Consider the following 18,411-nt stretch of genomic DNA (forward strand, 5'->3'; position numbering starts at 1 on the left):
ATGATGCTACAAGTAGTTTATGAATTTCATCTAAAAACAACAACAACAAAAACTCATCCACTGTCAAGTAAATGAACTTGAGAACCAAGAAAAAAGGTAAAAACAAGAAGGGCTATACAGTCAAATAAAAAGATTTCCTTTTTTTTTGGCTGTTTTTAAAAATAAAATGCATTTAAAACACATGTATTTGCATCCTCTTAAAACACATAATCTATTATTGTGCTCAGAAGAAGATTCAGCTAAGAAATCATCTCACCTGCAAAAAAACTCCCACAAGTCTAGGTTTTGAATTCTCTGAATTCTTTTAATTCGGTTGCTATCCACTGTTTTCCCAAAGAGACTAGCAACTTCATTATATTCATTTGTTTGCTTGTGCAAAGGAATAAGCTGGAAAAGAGGTTTGCACAATTTCAATTATGTATTATTCTTTTACAGGTTCTATTGTGCATATTAAGCACTGAAATTCTGCTCTTACCTGATATGGCTCTTCAGTATTCACATTCTCCCAATGGGATGGCACAGGAATAGCCTCATTTTCACAGATATAACTTCAAACACAACCACAAAAAAAACAAAAAGAAAAAGAAACATGCCACACATTAGAAGCTCACTATAACTATCTTCAGGTTCCCTTCTGAAACTAATTCTCATGTTCTTGGTTTTAAAGAAATATGAGGCCTCAGAGTAAGAATTTGGTAGAAAGTTTCCAAATCCAACTTGCAAGTTATAATTCATTTCAATAAATATTTACTCAAAACCCATTATGTTCAGAGTTTGGATATAGGGGATAGAGACAAAAGCAAAATGGTCTCTGAATCCGAAGAGTTTACAATCTGTTTTAAACCAATACAATCTGGTTAGAACCATTTGTTAACAATAGGTTTCTCTGATACCGAAGTGAGATTACAAAGAAAGAGAAAGCCAAATTTAACTAAGAGTGTTCCCTACTTAAAAAGCCTCTATGATTCCTCGTTGTCTGGTTAATAAACTCTGAAGGTTTTGACTTAGCATTCAAGGTTTATCATGAGACCCAACCTTGGCCTATTCTCCCTTCTCTGTCACTTCTGATTTCTCTATTACATATTTCTCTTACTCTATCCAAATTGGACTATTGGCTATTCGCCAAACATATCTTGTTTTCCACTTCTATATTATTGAAAATTCTCTCAGGCTATTCTCTCCCCTGGAGTGGCTTCTTCCCCTTACCAATCTCCACTTAGGAAAATGCTATTCATCCTTCAAGGTTCAATTCAAATTGCACATCTTCCATGAATTTTTTGCTGCCCATCTCAATTGGAAGCAATCCTTCCCCTTCTGAACACCCTAAGCAATCTATCACTTTGGACATTAATAACCATAACAATTTTTTTAAAAACCAACAACATATTAGTATATTTCTTATCTTTTATGCAAGATAATAAATAAGCTCTACTAGACAATAAGAGACAGTAACTGTCACTTACTCATCACTGTATTCCCTAAAGCAACTGGCAAGATCGACTTTCATATAATATATCATTCACATATTTGTTTTAAGAGGAAGAAAAATGGAAAAACCTACGAAGCCCTCTACTTAACTCTAAGAATAATCAGTTTCTAATTCTGAGCTTTCATGCTCTACAGCAGAGGTTCTTAATCATTTTTATGTCATGGATCCATTTGGCAAGTCTGGTGAAGACCTTCTGAAGATTTTCTGTCCCCTTTCTGAGAATAATGTTTCTGAATGCATAAAATAAAATACATAGAATTACAAAGGAAACCTTGAAATACATTTATATTTATATTTGTATATGTATACACACACGTAAATATAATATATACATATAAATGTGTGCACATATACATGTGTGTCCACACACACAGCTTTTTAAAAATAAATTCATAGCCCTCAAGTTAAAAAACCCTTCTCTGTAGCATTCTAAACTACTCATACATTTCCCTTCTTTTGCTACCCAATCTATCCTACTTTATTCCAATCCTACTTTGGTATTTTTTCAAATTGTCCTTAATGAAACCAAAAAACCTGACTCAATTTACAAATTTAAATACATGTGCTATTTACATATGTATTATATTGATTTTCTGTTCTTAGATCATACTTCCCTTCCAGATTATATGCTCTTTGAAGAATGTTAGATAGATATATAGATATAGATATATAGAGAATGTTATATATATACACACATATATAAAGCATTCTATATTCTGTACAATCTCTGTGATCCCCACTATACTGCCATGTATCTGGGGGAATCTCAATAACATTTCATAAGCTATATACTGAAATATAAACAAAAATCATAGAAAGCTAAATAGAAAAAAAAACATATAATAATCCTTGCAAAATTTCTCCCTAGAAATAGCATTTAGCCATATTCTAAGATAAGCTCTAAATGAATACATGATTTAATTACAAAGAATCATATCCTGAACAAGAAATTGTTTAACTTTTGGATAAAAGGATATTGGGAACAGTTCATGATCAAACAATGGACGGAAATGATACCAGAAGATAAAATAACTTTGACTAGATAAAATTATAAAGGTTTTACAAAAATAAAACCAATGCAACTAAGATTAGAAGGGAACTAATTATCCAGGAAAAATATCTTTGTAAGCAACTTTCTGACAAAGGATTCATTCCCAAGATTTACAAGGATCTGATTCAAATTTATAAGAGACATTGCTCAGTTTTCAAGGAAAGAAATCCAAGCTATAAACAGTCATATGAAAAAATGTTCCCAAATACTAATAATTGGAGAAATGAAAATAACTCTATATTCTTTACCTCACATTCGTCAAACTGGTAAAGTTAACAAAAAATGAAATGACAAACGTTGAAGGGGCTAGAGATGAGCAGGCACATTAATGAACTAAAGATGAAGTAGTAAACTGGTCTTATCATTCCAGGAAGCAATTTGGAACTATGCTCTAAAAGTTATTAACTTGTCTACCATATGACCCACTTATACCACAGTGACTAGGCCTATTCTTGTTCCCAAACAGATCAAAGGAATAAAAAGAACTAATATGTACAAAAATATTTGTAATAGCTCTTTTTGTGGTGGCAAAGAATTATAAACTAAAAGGGTGCCCATCAACAGGAGAATGGCTGAATAAATGATAATATATAAATGTAATGGAAATTATACTATATAAATGCAATGGAATACTATTATGCTGTAAGAAATGATGAATGGGATGGTTTTAAGAAAGCCTTGTATAAACTGATTATGAGTGAAGTAAGCAGAACAAATTTATCCTTTAAAAACAGCACTATAAAAATGAACAACTTTGAAAGACTTTAAAAACTGATCAATACAAAGACCACCTAGAAAACTGATGATAAAACATGGTATCTCCTAACAGCAGGAATGAAATAAATATGCAAAATGTGACATATTTCTGGACATGGCCATTATGAGAAACTGTTTTGTTTGACCATGTGCATTTGTTAAAAAGGTTTTCTTTTTCAGTGGAGAAAAGGTGGGAGGACATAAATGTTTACCAATTGAGGAAAAAAGCAACAAAAAGAAGAAATGCCATATGGCTATTTTTCTACAGATCATTCTCTAATATAATATTCAGCTTAATTTTAGAGGCCCTGGGGGGGAAAGGAGTTTCAATATTTATTTGATATGTCATTTCAGAATAGGAGAAAATGTAAAATTTCCTTTTCAATTTTATTTAATGTAAATGACCAAAAATATTTATCTTTCTTTTCTTGGATTTACAATCTTCTTTTTGGTGTCTAGAAAAGACTTTTTTAAACATAATTAGACAAAAAAAAAGAAAAATTTTCTGAAATGCAACACCTAGAAAAAAGTCTGTGTTGCTGCTATATCACAAAGCAAATTAGTTTACTAAACTGACATTTCTCTAGGGACTCCTACAATACTGTTATTTTTGTCCTTAAATAGATGGAGTTAGAAGTCACATGGGCAATTTGTATAAGGGTTCAGATAATTATATGCCCAAGAGGTAGGACAGTGTAGGAACGATTTGGCATCTGAATACTTCAGTTCAGTCCCTAGTTCAAGGCGTGTAACCTTGAAATTCATCCCGTTTTTCATCTTTGAAATCATGATATTTGCTTTATCTTTCATAGTGCTATTGTTGTTCAGAACAGATGAAACAATGTAAATAAGGTAGTTCTAACTATATAAAGCATTATATAAGTGTAAGTTACCATTACAAGTTTCAAAAATTACTTTCCAACAAGCACCATTCCTGAAACTCACCTCCCAAGTTTTAACATGATTATCAAGCATTATTACTACTATATAACTTGTTCTGTAATTTTTTTAATGCAGGAAGGCTAAGAGTAACAGAAAAACACTGCTAGAGCATATTATCAGGAAATAACAGTTTATGCAATGGATACATTAAGTCACTATTTAACAGATGCTTATCATTAAAGAGAGTACCATGGGTTTTGTTGAGTTTAATTAAAAAGAGAAGTGGGAAAAAAACTGTATCTTACCTTTCCAAAACTACCTACTATATAGTAGTTTCCCTATTATCCATAGAATTTTACATTCTACAGTTTGAGTTGCCCTAGCAAATTCCAGTGAAAGGAGGGAGACAGAAAGGAAGCTACTTTCCACTGAGGGAGGGTGCTGGCACATAATTCAAGGAAAAATGAAAGCCATCCTTGAAGCTAGGGACAGATATGAGGTACCCAAGTACAGACAGATGGAAGATAGACATGAGGATGATGTGGGGCTGAGGTTTCCTTCTCTGCCCCTGAGATCCACCTTTGGCAATCATCTATCTACCTGTGACAATAGGTGTCTCTCCTCACCCGTTTTTCTGCTTTTACTTGAAGGATTTATTTTTAGGAGTTTTTTTTTTGTAGGAGTGAGAGGGAGACTGAGGGGCAGGAGGAAGGAGTGCCCATTACTATGCAGTAAAGTTAACATGGGTATTAAAGTTCAATTGAAAACTATCTTTTATAGGGTTCAGTACTATCCACAGTTTTAGATGGATACAGGAGGATTACATATTCTGATTCTTTTTACTCTTACCTGAATGCAGTGATTGAAAAGGGGGCTCTTTTTATTGAGCGCTGTTTTCCAGTCGTCAGATTCATTTGCTTCATTACTGAATAGAGATTAAAAAAAAAAATCAAACAAATTGCAAAACTATTAAATAGTCCTATAAAGACATTTAAAGAACTTTGATGGGGGCAGAGATTGGAAAGTGAACTTCATCTCGTGCCTATTAATTATCTCATAAAATTATTTCTCAAAGGATTATGTCTTCACTGCTTAAATTAGGCTCATATAATACAGGTTAATTTCAAATAGTGTCCATGTTGCTGGGTTCATCATTTTTACATCACACTTGAGCTACAAAAGTGGCTCTAAGATGTAAGTACTGGGGCCAGCTGGGTGGCTCAGTGGACTTAGTCAGGCTCAGAGATGGGAGGTCCTGGGTTCAAATCTGACCTCAGACACTTCCTAGCTGTGTGATCCTGGGCAAGTCACTTAATCCCCACTGCAAAACAAAAAAAAAAAAAGATGTAAGAGTACTAACTAATTTGGGGGAAATTTAGAATAAAATGAGAAAGAAACTGCACAGCCAAATCTTCAAGTTTGTATGGAAAGAAATTTTTTTTCATTGCCCTAAGAAGTTTTGCTAAAGAATAAAAGTTCACTTGTAAAACTCAAGAGAATTTTTTTAAGAATAATCATTTGCTCCCCCTTCTATACAGTTTAAATTAAATTTCAAGATATAAGAACATGGCTAAAGCTATGAGTTATAGAAAGACTTCCTAAGATTAAAAAAAAAAAAGGGTGCTTGCATTTTCTTTTTTTCCTACCTCCCCATCCTTGCAAAGTACATTCTTTAAATCTTTCTCTACTATCCACCAAAGCTAAGAAGTGAATCTAAAACTGTCAGATCCTGTCTAACATGTTCTGAATGGAATAACTCATTCCTTCCAAGTTGAAGTGTTCTATAACTCTGATCAAATACTGTGCAATGCAAAGTTGAAAATAACACTGAATAATGGAATTAAAAGCCCTGGATTTGAATCTTAGCTCTGTACTTATCAGCCATGAGCCTTTGAGTAAAGTTAAGGCTGAGTGTTGAGCTTAATGAAATCTAAAGTCATTACCAAGTCTAAATCTTATGAATTGGCTGTGAAGTACTAAATAAATAAGGCACCTTTCTTCTCTCTGAACTTTCACAAGCACAAGCAGAATAGCAACATTATTAAACAGGTGCCAAGTAAGATCATCCTTATATATGTGGTTCTAATTCCATATGCCTTCATCATGAAGGACAATTATTTTAAAACTTGCTTCTTATAAACCTTAGTCAGGTTTGTAGCAGGTGGTAAGGGGAAGCTCATTGTGGAATGTTTACACATGGCCTTCAAAAAGAAACCAGATATTTTTGCCATTCTATAAGATCCCTTTCTATAAGAATACACACACACACACACACACACACACACACACACACACACACACACACACACACTCTACTGATTTGGAATTGATAGGATAAATAGTAATATATTGCTTAATGTTTTCTGAGGAATACCATCCTTATAAATTATAATATATATCAAAGACCATTTTTTGCAACTGTTGTTTATTTTTTTCTAAAAGTATAAACAATTTATAGAGAGCTCTGAGTGGAGAATGTATTATAAATCTTGGCAAAATGGGCTGTTAGAAGAGGTAGTAATAAAAATACTTCAGTGTGATAATAAATTTTGGGTATTATTTCTATCAAGCTTCTCATTTCTGATTATTTCTATCCCAAGTTCCACCCCACTGATCCCACCATGAAATACTGCTAACTCTGCTATATGTCACTACTTATTAATAACTGGGAAAAAACAAGTATAAAACTGAGCTGTATAAAATCAAAATGCACTTTTATTTTTAAAAAGTCTCCCAATTATTATATTGTTTTGCTCTGGAGAGCAAACAGCTGGCTGAAACTAGGAACTAATAATAATCGGAATCAACTCTAATGGAATTTTCACATGTTTTCTGATAATATCTATATATATCTCATGAATGAAATCATGAAAAATACAAAGGATTACTAGATATAAGTGTATGAAAAAGCCAAAAGAAAAAGATAATTGCAGAAACTCAAATTAAGTATAGTATAGTCTTGTAGCATGATAACCTTATCCTTTTCCCTTTTTGTTAACAATTTATCTGGCAACTACTCAAAATCAGTCCAGGTTGTATCAAATTGTTGGCATATGTTTTCCAACCTTTTGATAACAGCTATGGGCTCCTCCTCAAAAGAAGGGGTGCTTTGCTTAAATTCCTTAATATCCTGAGGGGTAAATGGTCTTTGATGCCTTATATTAACTAGCTCTTTTGGGGGATTAAAGGTTGGTACTTCTCTTAAGGGGAGTAGGATTATACTTCTTTCTTTTGGGTTTTTGCTTTAGCTGCCTTGGTGGAAGAAGAAGGAACAGTAGAAGAAAGGCTGGTTAAAGTGAGAGACAGTTTCATTCAGTTGAGAAACAGTTTTGGCCATTTGAGAGATACAATCTTCAAGGTATGCAACTCTAGTCTCCATTAAGCTATCTTTCAGCTGTTTTTCTTAGAGAGAATTAGACAAAATATTTGATAAAGTTGGTATCTTTGCACTAATCTTGACAGAATGAATAATCCCAGAAATGGTAATAACCAGAGACAATTTAAAATTGTGAGATGTAACAGCTCAGTAAAGTTCCTTGGGAGCTGGAATTGTCTGAGATAGACTGGAACCCCCTTCTTCACTACGTGTACCATAATATCTAGAACCAAGGTTAATTACCTAAAATTTTCCTACATTTCTACCTTTTTGCCGATTCTTGAAAAGTAGGGATAGTAAGAAGTGAGGAACAGAAAATGAACAGATTAATCAAACTCCTAGTGATTTGCCAGGCTTATAAGGGGTTAAATGGTAAGAGTTTGACAAAAGTGAAGAGAGCAGTTTGATAAAACACTTAGTTTAATTTGAGAAGTACAGATAAAAAATTAAAAGGAGAGATGATTATTATTCTAATACCCTATGACTACACCTAAATTCCTAATACTATCTAAAATTTCTAAAAACCCTACTCTGTCTTTAAGGACAGGTACTTCTTACCTGGCCAGCCCTATCTAATCTACACTATCTATAAAATATTTACTACCTAGCTTCCTAATTAAACAAACATTCATCCCCATGAACTTCTTAAATCAGATTTTATCCTCCAACTGTCAGTAGTAAAACTGTCAGTAACCAAGACAGAGCTCTGGCTCCCTCAAGGTCCAGAGGCAAGAGATCAACTGCTAACTGTTTCCTTCCTTATATATCTCCCCTCATCTCCCTGGTAACAGAATCTTCAGCTCCCTGTCTCACAGAACTGGCTCACAGTTCTGCTCCACTTAGAAATCCTGCTCTTCTTGCCTCTTAAAGAGACAGAGGGATAGATTAGGAAAATCCCTTTAACAAATACTCAGCTATATTTTATTTGGTCTGATATTATGGTTCTTGATAAGTTATTTAAAATTTTGTTTCTTTTTCTTTACAAGGATAAGGATAATTTTGCTCTGGAATTTGTTTCTGCTCCTGAAGGATTCTTGTAGGATGAGTCAAAGATGGGCCATAAAATATTTTGAGTTCCTTAAAAGAGTGGCAGTATATACACTCAAAGTATATTACAATCTGCATATATATCAATATTTATTACTATATGAAAATGTCTACATATTGTGCTTTGAGGGGTAGATTTTAGATCAACAGGGAAATGATTTCAGCTTAAGAGGAGGAAGAATGGCCTAGCAATTAAAGCTGTACAAAATGGAATTTGGGGAGGGAGTATGTTCTCCAATGCGAGAGGGAATGGATATACTAGGCTGGATGACCAGCTGTCATGGACATTATACAGGGTATTCATTCTTCAAGTTAGTGGTCAGACTAGGTAATCTCTGAAGGCCCTTCCAACTCTTGGATTCTATGATTCTATCCACCATAAAGAAATTAAATGAAGGTAGCTGGGTAGCTCAGTGGATAGAAAGCCAGGCCTACAGACAGGGAATCCTGGGTTCAAATATGACCTCAGATACTTCCTAGCTGCATGACTCTGGGAAAGCCATTTAACTCTAACTTAGTAGCCCTTACCACTCTTCTGCCTTGGATTCTAAGACAGAACATAAAGCTTTAAAAAAAAAATGTTATGGTTAACTACTTCAAATTTTCTTCTTGTTTTGTATAAAACCATGGATATTTCACTATTTTGCAAATAGACTAGCTAATTCTGAACTTTACTTTATCATGAAAAATGTTGTATAAACATAATTATTAGGGAGGAAACATACCTGAAAAGTCTAGCTTGTAGCTGTATTTGGAAGTAGTAAAAGAAATGGAGCCACCAGGGTTTTCTTTGAAGCTTCTTTCAATATCTTCACTGCTAACTGAACACTGAATGTTGGTGTCAGGCTTCAAAACAAACCAAAAAGCTGTATTTTACCAGATAAACAAATAAAGAGCTTGGCTAGAGACATTAATATGATCTCAGAGATAGAGAAGGAAGCAGTAAGGGTCTCAAGCCACCTTTTCCAACATCCCAGATTTCAGGATAAAGTCCATTAACAAAGAAAGAAGTTATATACTCTGTCTTTTTGAATTTCAAGGAGGGAAGTTTTTACAGCCATCTTAAAATTAGTGTCTTACAGTCTCAAGTGTCATCTGAGTGGTTCAAATGAGGCATCATCAGTTATGCAAAAACCTCATCTACCCACAAAATTTAAAACTGTTGAGGCCCAAATTTATCAACCCTACAGAGTATTATGATTTCTATCCCAATTTAAAAAAAGTTAGCATTTATTCAATTTATTTTAAGTAAATTACTCTATTCCACTAAGCCTACTGCTTAATTTCTTTCAGCTACAGAATTCATGTTAATTTTCCTAGATGTTTTTTCCTCAAAAATTCTTTTTACATCTAATCTAAAATTCATCTGCTAAACAAAAGGAGTGGAGATACCTGAAACATATGCCACTTCCCACATTCTGCCAAATAAAACCAGCCCCATTGAGTATCTGATGTGTCCATCTCATTCATTGTATTGTCACTCATCTTTGAGCAGAATTCTTCTTCTGCTCTGTGAAACATTGCCTGAAATGTCAGAAGGGGGAAAAGATATTTCGTTAATTACCAGCAATTTGAATAATGCTATGTCAAGATAATTTTTTTCTTTGCAAATTAATTTCATTTCAATTTCTACTTTTCATTTCCTACTTGGCCTTTTGTATCTACCTATCTAGTCTATTTAATTAAAATAAAAACTTTAAAATGTTAAATTTTATTGTGCTAGTATTTAATAGTTAGGAAAGAGAATTTTTATATTAGTAACATAAGTGCCACCTTGGCAGAAAATCTCCATTTTAACATGTCATATTTTGCCAAAAGAATCCACAGTTACAAATTAAGACCAAATGTAGCCAAGCAATGAAAAAAATAGTGCCCATCATTATTTTTTAAAGAAATTTTCTCTAAAACAAATCCAAGTGCTTATAATTCAGGAAAGGAGTATAGGAGAAGAAAGAAAGCAGCACTTTGAGCAGGGTTTTCTTGCTATTTTAAAATTGTAGGAACTTAAGATATTAGAAGACAAAAATCCTCACAATTATCAAGGGCTATGGGATTTAGGATTTGGATCTGTTTAGTTCAGTGTTTAAGCAGACACTATTTATCACAGTCAGTACTTTAAATTCCAAGTCTGATTATTCAGGATAGTAACCATTTAGGACTCTCCTACACCACCTTTCTTTACTCCTAGAGTTCATCTTTTTAGTGATCTTATAGTTCACAAGGATGAGGAAAGGAATGGAAAAAGAAAAGAAAAGGGAAAAAATTGAATTTATATTTTGATCTCTACACAAAATGTCCACAGAACTCTTTCTGGAGAAGTATCTGAAAAAATAGTTTCTACAAATTTAGAGATTTGGTTTCATAGTGCTCTCCTTCTATCCATTCTATCCATTAATACAGGTGATGGAGAGGTTTCTCTACCCAACTGCATTCCTAGAATATTGAGCCTAAGCTCTAAGCCTCAGAATGATGTTTTGGGTATACTGGTGTTTTAACAAAGTCATCTTACTATTTTTGGTACCCTGGAGAAAAGGAAGACTATGGGCTATGTGACTGTTTTCTTCAAATATCTAATGGATTATTGCACAAAAGGTTTATGTAGTATACCTCCAAATGGCAAGATGTAGGAAAAGCAATTTCAATGTAGAAAATGGACCTGGATGGTCTTTAAGTTCTTTCCCTTAAGTTTCTTGGATTCCATGAAATCCAACTCCAAAAATTAGTCATTTTGTGGTAAAATCTATTCTGAAGTGGGGGTTGAAATTTTTAAAATTCTACTGTATTTAGCATTTCTATTGAAACTTTGCAAAATGCTTTTGCTACTTTATGTTAGATTTTAACTACCATCCAATGTATAAGAAAGTTGTAATCCTCAATTAAATTATTTGAAAACCAAGCCAAAATAAGATTATTTTGTACAGGGTCACAGAATTAGCTATATAAACAAACATATTCATGTACATGTATCTGTAAATAGAGTATGTAAATATGGACATATGGTCCATACCTTACAAAGGCTCTATGAGATAAATACAAATTATCAACAACCATATGAAAATGAGTTCAATCAGAAGAATGCAAATTTTAAAACGGTAATACCATATGATGCCCAATTGGCAAACATTCTAAAAGATGCTAAACCTCAGTACTGGTATTGCCCTGGAAAAGTTGGCCTGCTAATTCATTGTTAATGGAACTCTGAATTGGATCATTCTTTTTAGAAAGCAATATGGAATTGTATAATAAGAATTTCAAAAATAGTCACACCCTTTTGAATCAATTAGGGGGTACAAAGGATAGAGAGCTGGGCCTTGGGTCAGAAAGATATGAGTTCAAATCCAGCCTCAGGCATTTACTAGCAGTGAGATACTAGATAAGTCACTTAATCTTTATTTGCTTCAATTTCCTTAACTGTAAAATGGGGATAATAACAGCACCTCCCTCATAAGGTTGTTGTAGGATGAAATAAGATATTTGTAAAATCAATGCCTGGTACATAGTAGCCACTTAATAAATGCTTACTCTCTCCTCCCCTTCTTGTGATTCCAGAACCATATCTTATTATTATATTATTTGTAATATATTTATAACATCTAGCTATATTACATATGGAATTGTGCAAAATGTTATAAATACAACATATTATAACATTTTTGTAAATTTATTTATAAGATTAATATGTCTACCCTAGATATAGTGAGTATAGAAGACAGAGGAATATTTCTAATAGCATTAATGGTAACAGCAAGATGAAGAAAATATTATATATGTCTAACTATTAGAGGAATCAATCAATTATGGTATGTGAGCATTTTAAATTGTATTGCATCAAAAGAAGGGATGAATTTAAATACTCAAAGACTCAAATGATATTTTTGCTGACATATCTGTGGCTATTTTTTTACAACAATGGAGATTCCAACAACGCTCTGTGTCCTACCCAAAGTTCATCAAAACTCCAACATATTAGGGAGTATCTGTATCCCCAAATCAAAATTCGCTTGAGATAACAAGGATGCAAATAGAGGATGAAGACTGTCCATGAATTGTTACTTTCTCCCACACTATGATCAGCCCATTTTCTTTTTCACTTATGTTTTACAAATGACATCCTTTACACTTCTCCTCCAGTCTTCTGTTCATGTGTTACAAGTCTACCCTACCCCTCACACTCACATTTTGTGTAATATTCTGCTACAATTCTACAGAGACCAGAGAATTCCATGGTTTGGACTCACACAATACAAAAAAAAAAAATATTAGCTCTTCATTTGGGGGTTGTTTAATTGTCTTTATATTAGAGAGAAACCTGGAGCCATTAAAAAAAATTTTATAATTTTCCAAAGGTGATCCAGTACACTATGTTTTTCCTATTCTATTTTGAGCCCAATCTATTTTCCATTTGCAAAGATAATCCAACATATATACTGATGGATCATGATTTCTGTAGGGTGCCCATTCAACTAGTTTTCATAGCATGTAAAAAAATTAGTCAGCCATTCTCCAATTGTTTTTTCTTGTGTGGATAGAAAGAAGGAAACAAGCATTAAATACCTATTTTGTGCCAAGCACTTTCCAAATATTTGATCCTCATAACAAGCCTCGGAGGTAGATATAATTATTATCCCCTCTTTTATAGCCAGGGAATCTGCAATAAAGTTTATGTAACTTGCACAGGATTATACAGATAGTGTCTGAGGCTGAATATGAACTCGGATCTTCCTGACTCGAAGCCTAGTGCTCTATTAACTGTACCACATAGCTGCTTCTAGATGGTTAATTAAAATCCTTTCCAATAGTTATGGATCTTAGATGGAATATCTGTAATGTTCTAGGAGCTCAGTTCAACATCAAACAGAATCACTTGGAGAACAAAATTATCTATAGGAAATCACTCCTCAAATTTGAACTCCACTCTTATCTCCTCTTATGACACTGGTTAACACTTTTGGCAGGTATGTATCTCTCTGTTTTGCGATTTACTTGCTATTAATGACCAGAGGATTACTGAATAAGATTATATATTTTATTACAGTTTTTCAAGGAATCTTGCATAATTTTGATGTGTTCATACATTAGAAGATAAAAATTTGAGGTAGTGTTGTGCATTTTTACAACTGAACAATAAACCCAGAAGAATCTTGGTTTCCTAACATCTTTCAGCCAATTCTGTGATGATAAAGTCATAATATGATATGGAATACTGTCCTCTTGATTATCTTAAGAAACAAAAAAGCTCCAAGATGTTTGGTAAGCCTTTCGTAACTTCCACACTCTCAGAGATCTTGAGAATGGATCCTTTAATATTCTTAATTTGTGTTGCCTCTAACATAGGGCTTCTCCACATGTACTTGTTCTCTTAGTCACCTAATTTTCCCACTTTTGATTCTTCAATGACACTCTCACTTTATCCACAAGCATATACAGGTTTTTAATGTTAAAGAGTCCAAATGTAAGCTCCATTGTCCTTGACAGTGAAAAGTTTCTTATTTTAAAAAGACTGTTAAGATCATTTCCCATCATTTATCTCTTTACCACCCTTTCAATTTCATCACCTTTGGTATAGTTTTTCTTATTTAACAATAACCAACAACAACATAACAACAACAACCAATAATAATAACTAGCATTTATTTAGGGCTTTAAACTTTGAAAAGCATTACATTTTATCTTATTTGATCTTGCCAAGCTTTCTTAAAATTAATTTTTCCCTCTATTGTTCCTTGATGTACTTTTCTTAGGAGGGGGGAAGAACAGGGAGGTACAGTATTGATCATAATCTTCTACTATCTTTCTCTATACAATTTCAGAAGTGAGTTTACCTTCTAAGATGGTGTTGCCCTTGACTGTCACCATTTTCCACCTAGCAAATCTGTCAGCTATTTATTTATCTTTTAGGCTTCTTTGGTCTCCTTGTAATGACAACTGATTTACATCGTTCAGGCTTCTTATGAAATTGTTATAATCAGTACCTATATCCTTTCCTCCAAAATCCATGTTTCAAAGTCAACAAATTGTTTAATTAGGTCAGATTTGTTTTAAATGTATTTCCTTTGATTTGTTTTAATTGCATACCATTTACCCCCATGTCTGTTCTTTTTTCTAGCTTTTATTCATTTTGACATTTGCCCTAAAAAGTCTGGGGACTCACTATACATTGATAGTTGATTCAGGAATATTTCTCACAACAGAAAAAGACTCATTCCAGGTTTTCAAAATACAATAATTTCACCTTTTTGTGATGTTATTCAGTACTCACCATATCTAGTACCTTCAGAGTTTTTTCTCAAAGAAAGTATTCATGATGAACCCTTTGACCCAGTGATCCCACTTCTAGGCACATACTGCATGGAGGTCAAAGACAGAAAGATCCTATACACATCAAAATATTCATATCAGCACTTTTTGTGATAGGAAAGAATTAGAAACAAAGTAGATGTCCATTGATTGAGGAATGGCTAAAAAAACTGTGGTACATTAATGGAATGGAATATTACTTTGTCATAAAAAATGATGAATATAAGAATTCAAAAAAAGCATTGGAAGACACCTATATGTTAATAAAGACTGAAGTAAGGAGAATAGAAAAACTATATATAATTACCACAATATAAATTTAAAAAGTCAAAAAACTCCATACCCAATGTGGTCAATTATGATCAAATTGGTTCCAAGAAGAACAGAAAAAATGTCCCTCTCTCCCCTTTTTCCAGAAATGAAGGACCTTGGCTGAGGGATAGTAATTGAATAATACCATCACACACAGTTCATGTGCTAAATGGTGTTGCTAAACTGCCTTTCTTCAACTCTCTTAAAATCTTTTTTTTTTAACCAAAGAATGGCTTATTAGATAGAGGTTGAGAATAGGTAATATTCAGAAATATCAAAACAAAAATTTAAAAATAAGATAAGAAAGCATTCCTAAAGTACTATAGATATCTTCCCATTAATCTGGGATCAAAAACAAATGTCTCTTTAGCTTTTAAATACCTTTGTGACCTGATCTCACCTTTTTAGCTCATTATGCATTCTCTTCTTAGTCAATGATTGATTTAGTTAAGCATGGCTTCTCTCTGTTTCTCACACCTGGAACCCCATCTCCTGTCTCAAACTTTGTACTTCTATCCCTTCTGGCTACAATGCACTATTACGTTCTCATTTCCACCTTACAGAAACCTCATCTTTTTTCAAGACATAGCTTGAAATCCAGTTTCTACAAGAAGCCTTTCCTGAGCTTTCCCATTGCTAGTGCCCTCTCTCCTGCTTTGTATTTAACTACTTTGCATTAATTTGTATTTATTCTCAACATTTATTCTGAAATATATTTAAAATATGTCATCTGACTTTCCCAATAAAACATAAATTTAAGAGTAGAGGCTGTATCGTTCTATTTTTAACTTCAGCATTTAACACACTGCCTGGCACCCAAAGGAGCTTAATAAATGTTGAATGACGCAATAAATGAAGTACACAGATATCTAAACTTTTGTTTCCTTTTGGGGGCATTTTTACTCTTTTGTTCCTATTGATATATTTGAATACTTGCATTGTTGCTCAAAATTAAAATGAAATTTGATTTACAAAAAGGGAGCAGCCTTGGTTCCTTCTAGAGAACCTTTCACTAGAGATAACAGAATTTTTTATTCTCCCTAGAACCCCTGCAAGATAATGATTGCCAGGATAAAGCCAAGTCACTTTGTCCAGAGCAAAGTCAGAAATTGCAGCTGCTTTTGCCTTTTCCTGAAGTCTTAACTATTTTTTTTTAATGGCAGAAACATTAGTCAGGGTCAGCTAAGGACTGCTTCTCTTCTGCCTCTAAGCTGATATACTGGGAGAAGTCAGATGCCCACATTAGAACTGGTGATATTAGTTGCTTTGGACAGTTTAGCAACCCCTCCATCCCTGGTCTTAAGCTTATTTGAAGATTGCAAATGGAAGGCATGAATATAGAATCTCCACAGATCTCAAAATACTGTCTTGAGAGAAAATAAAGTAGTGTGAGAAGATAAAACTTTCTTATTGCTCTTTAACTGTTTTGTGCCCTTACAAGGCAAATATTTCAGTCAATAATGATTGTCCACATTAAAGCCACTCCAAAGAGTGCCAGGGACAATGGACAGGGTTAAAGTGACATTAGCACAATTCATGTTAAATCAACACAGTATGTGCATGCTATCAGAACTAAGGAGGGAAAGATGGTGAACACTAGGATTATAAAGATTAAAAAAACAAGGGAATTCTTAAATTATGGGTATCTGAGATCCATTCCATTCTAAAGTGAGATTTTACAGATATTTAACTCTCAATGATTTTGATTAATAGAAGGGCTAACACAAATCTGAATTTGTATTTGGTTTTAGAATATATTATGTTCTGGGATAGTGTTGGTTTGAGGGATTTTTTAGCAGTAAATATTTAAATAGCAAAAGTTATCTTTAGGTTAGGCTGGTATTAACATTAAATTGCATTCTTGAAGCACAAAAGGAAGCATCCCAGAAGTATGTGACGTGATAGATTAAAGGTATCTTAAGGTCAAAGTTTTGCTAAGGTTAATACAAATGTGGAAGACTGAAAAATTACTATAAAATCTAATACTTGTTTAGAATATTCTATGAATTTTTAAGGAAGAAAAATCTAAGTGCAACAAATCATTAAACATAGTACTTTCAAATTTTATATTAGAGCTGAAATAGGTAATGTTGATTATATACCTGGAGATGGAGCACCACCATTAATAGAGTACTTGTTCTGCAATCATGAAACAGGAGGAAAATAATATTCTGGTTTAACTGGAGAAAATGAAGACAGATTTCTCACATGGCTCTTTAAAGATGCTAGGACAGTGAGAAAATAAGCAAAATATACATCATTTATTCACCAATGGTCTTTTAAAAATAATACTGAAATGGAAAAAATATCTATGGAAAATTCATATATGTGAAGGGGAGGGAAACCTTCATAATATCAAAATCAGTATAGCAGAGATTATGGAGATAAAACTAGGTCTGATTAATGGCCAAAACAGGTGATGTTATTAGGAGAGGGAAGTTTTGTTGTGGAAGTTGTAAATAGTATTGACAATAATAGTTTTTTTTTTTTAAAGCACATAATAAAAACTAAAAATGCTGTGTTCAGATCTATTGTAATTACTGGAACAACTGAACATATGATTAGAATAACTACTGAGGTTTATGTAATAGACCAAATAACTGATTTTTTTTAAAAAACAATATATTGTCAATTAACCAAAGGTTTATAAACAATTATAAGTACACAGCTAAAATTTTTAGAAAATACTAGATAACATAATGAGACAGTCATAATAATAAATGGATAGATCTTGTCCCAAGGAATAGATATTCTGCTGTTTGCTAAAGTGAATAATTCTTTGAAACTTCTTGATACAGTTGTCTCACGAAGTAGATACATCACATAAATCTGGGGGAGGGTATAGAAGAAAGTATAGGTTCTATCAAAGAAGCTAATGATAGTGTATAAGCAGAGTATCAAAGTAAATACATACTAGGACTTTTTTAACTAGGGTCTTGGTTTGGAATAAACTCATGAAACTATTTTTTCACTTTTCTTATATCAGATCTCTATGCAAATAACAGATAACTGCATTTTTAAAAATGGGAACTTGTTCTTTTAATTTTAAATAAGTGTGAAAAGAAAATTATACAAAGATGCAGAAAGTACAAGATATATTAACAAAAATTAAAAGGACTCCAGAGCAGAGCACTTACAAATGGTTATTTCTCAGGTCTCAAATATATATTAAAAAGTCTAGAAATATTTCATCCAAAAGCT

At 33.0% G+C, this 18,411-nt stretch overlaps 1 protein-coding gene across 9 annotated transcripts in view; it reads right to left on the reverse strand.

Annotated features, from left to right (window-relative positions):
• The window catches only part of PARP11 (poly(ADP-ribose) polymerase family member 11), a 35,462-nt gene that overhangs the window by 14,805 nt on the left and 2,246 nt on the right, over positions 1 to 18,411 (reverse strand). For 3 of the 9 annotated variants that reach the window (XM_056799130.1, XM_016425944.2, XM_016425945.2), the window contains exons 2-8: positions 17,313 to 17,435; positions 14,861 to 14,973; positions 9,994 to 10,125; positions 9,327 to 9,447; positions 5,028 to 5,103; positions 476 to 548; positions 257 to 387 (exon numbers count right to left, since the gene is read on the reverse strand). In XM_056799130.1, coding sequence (XP_056655108.1) covers positions 257 to 387; positions 476 to 548; positions 5,028 to 5,103; positions 9,327 to 9,447; positions 9,994 to 10,125; positions 14,861 to 14,863 — 536 coding nt within the window. In that variant the 5' untranslated portion in view covers positions 14,864 to 14,973; positions 17,313 to 17,435. The remainder of the gene's footprint in view (positions 1 to 256; positions 388 to 475; positions 549 to 5,027; positions 5,104 to 9,326; positions 9,448 to 9,993; positions 10,126 to 14,860; positions 14,974 to 17,312; positions 17,436 to 18,411) is intronic. The other 6 variants (XM_016425947.2, XM_016425948.2, XM_016425949.2 and 3 more) reach the window with 4 other exon arrangements.

Source organism: Monodelphis domestica, chromosome 5, assembly GCF_027887165.1.
Source record: "Monodelphis domestica isolate mMonDom1 chromosome 5, mMonDom1.pri, whole genome shotgun sequence".
Classification (NCBI taxonomy): Eukaryota; Metazoa; Chordata; class Mammalia; order Didelphimorphia; family Didelphidae; genus Monodelphis; species Monodelphis domestica.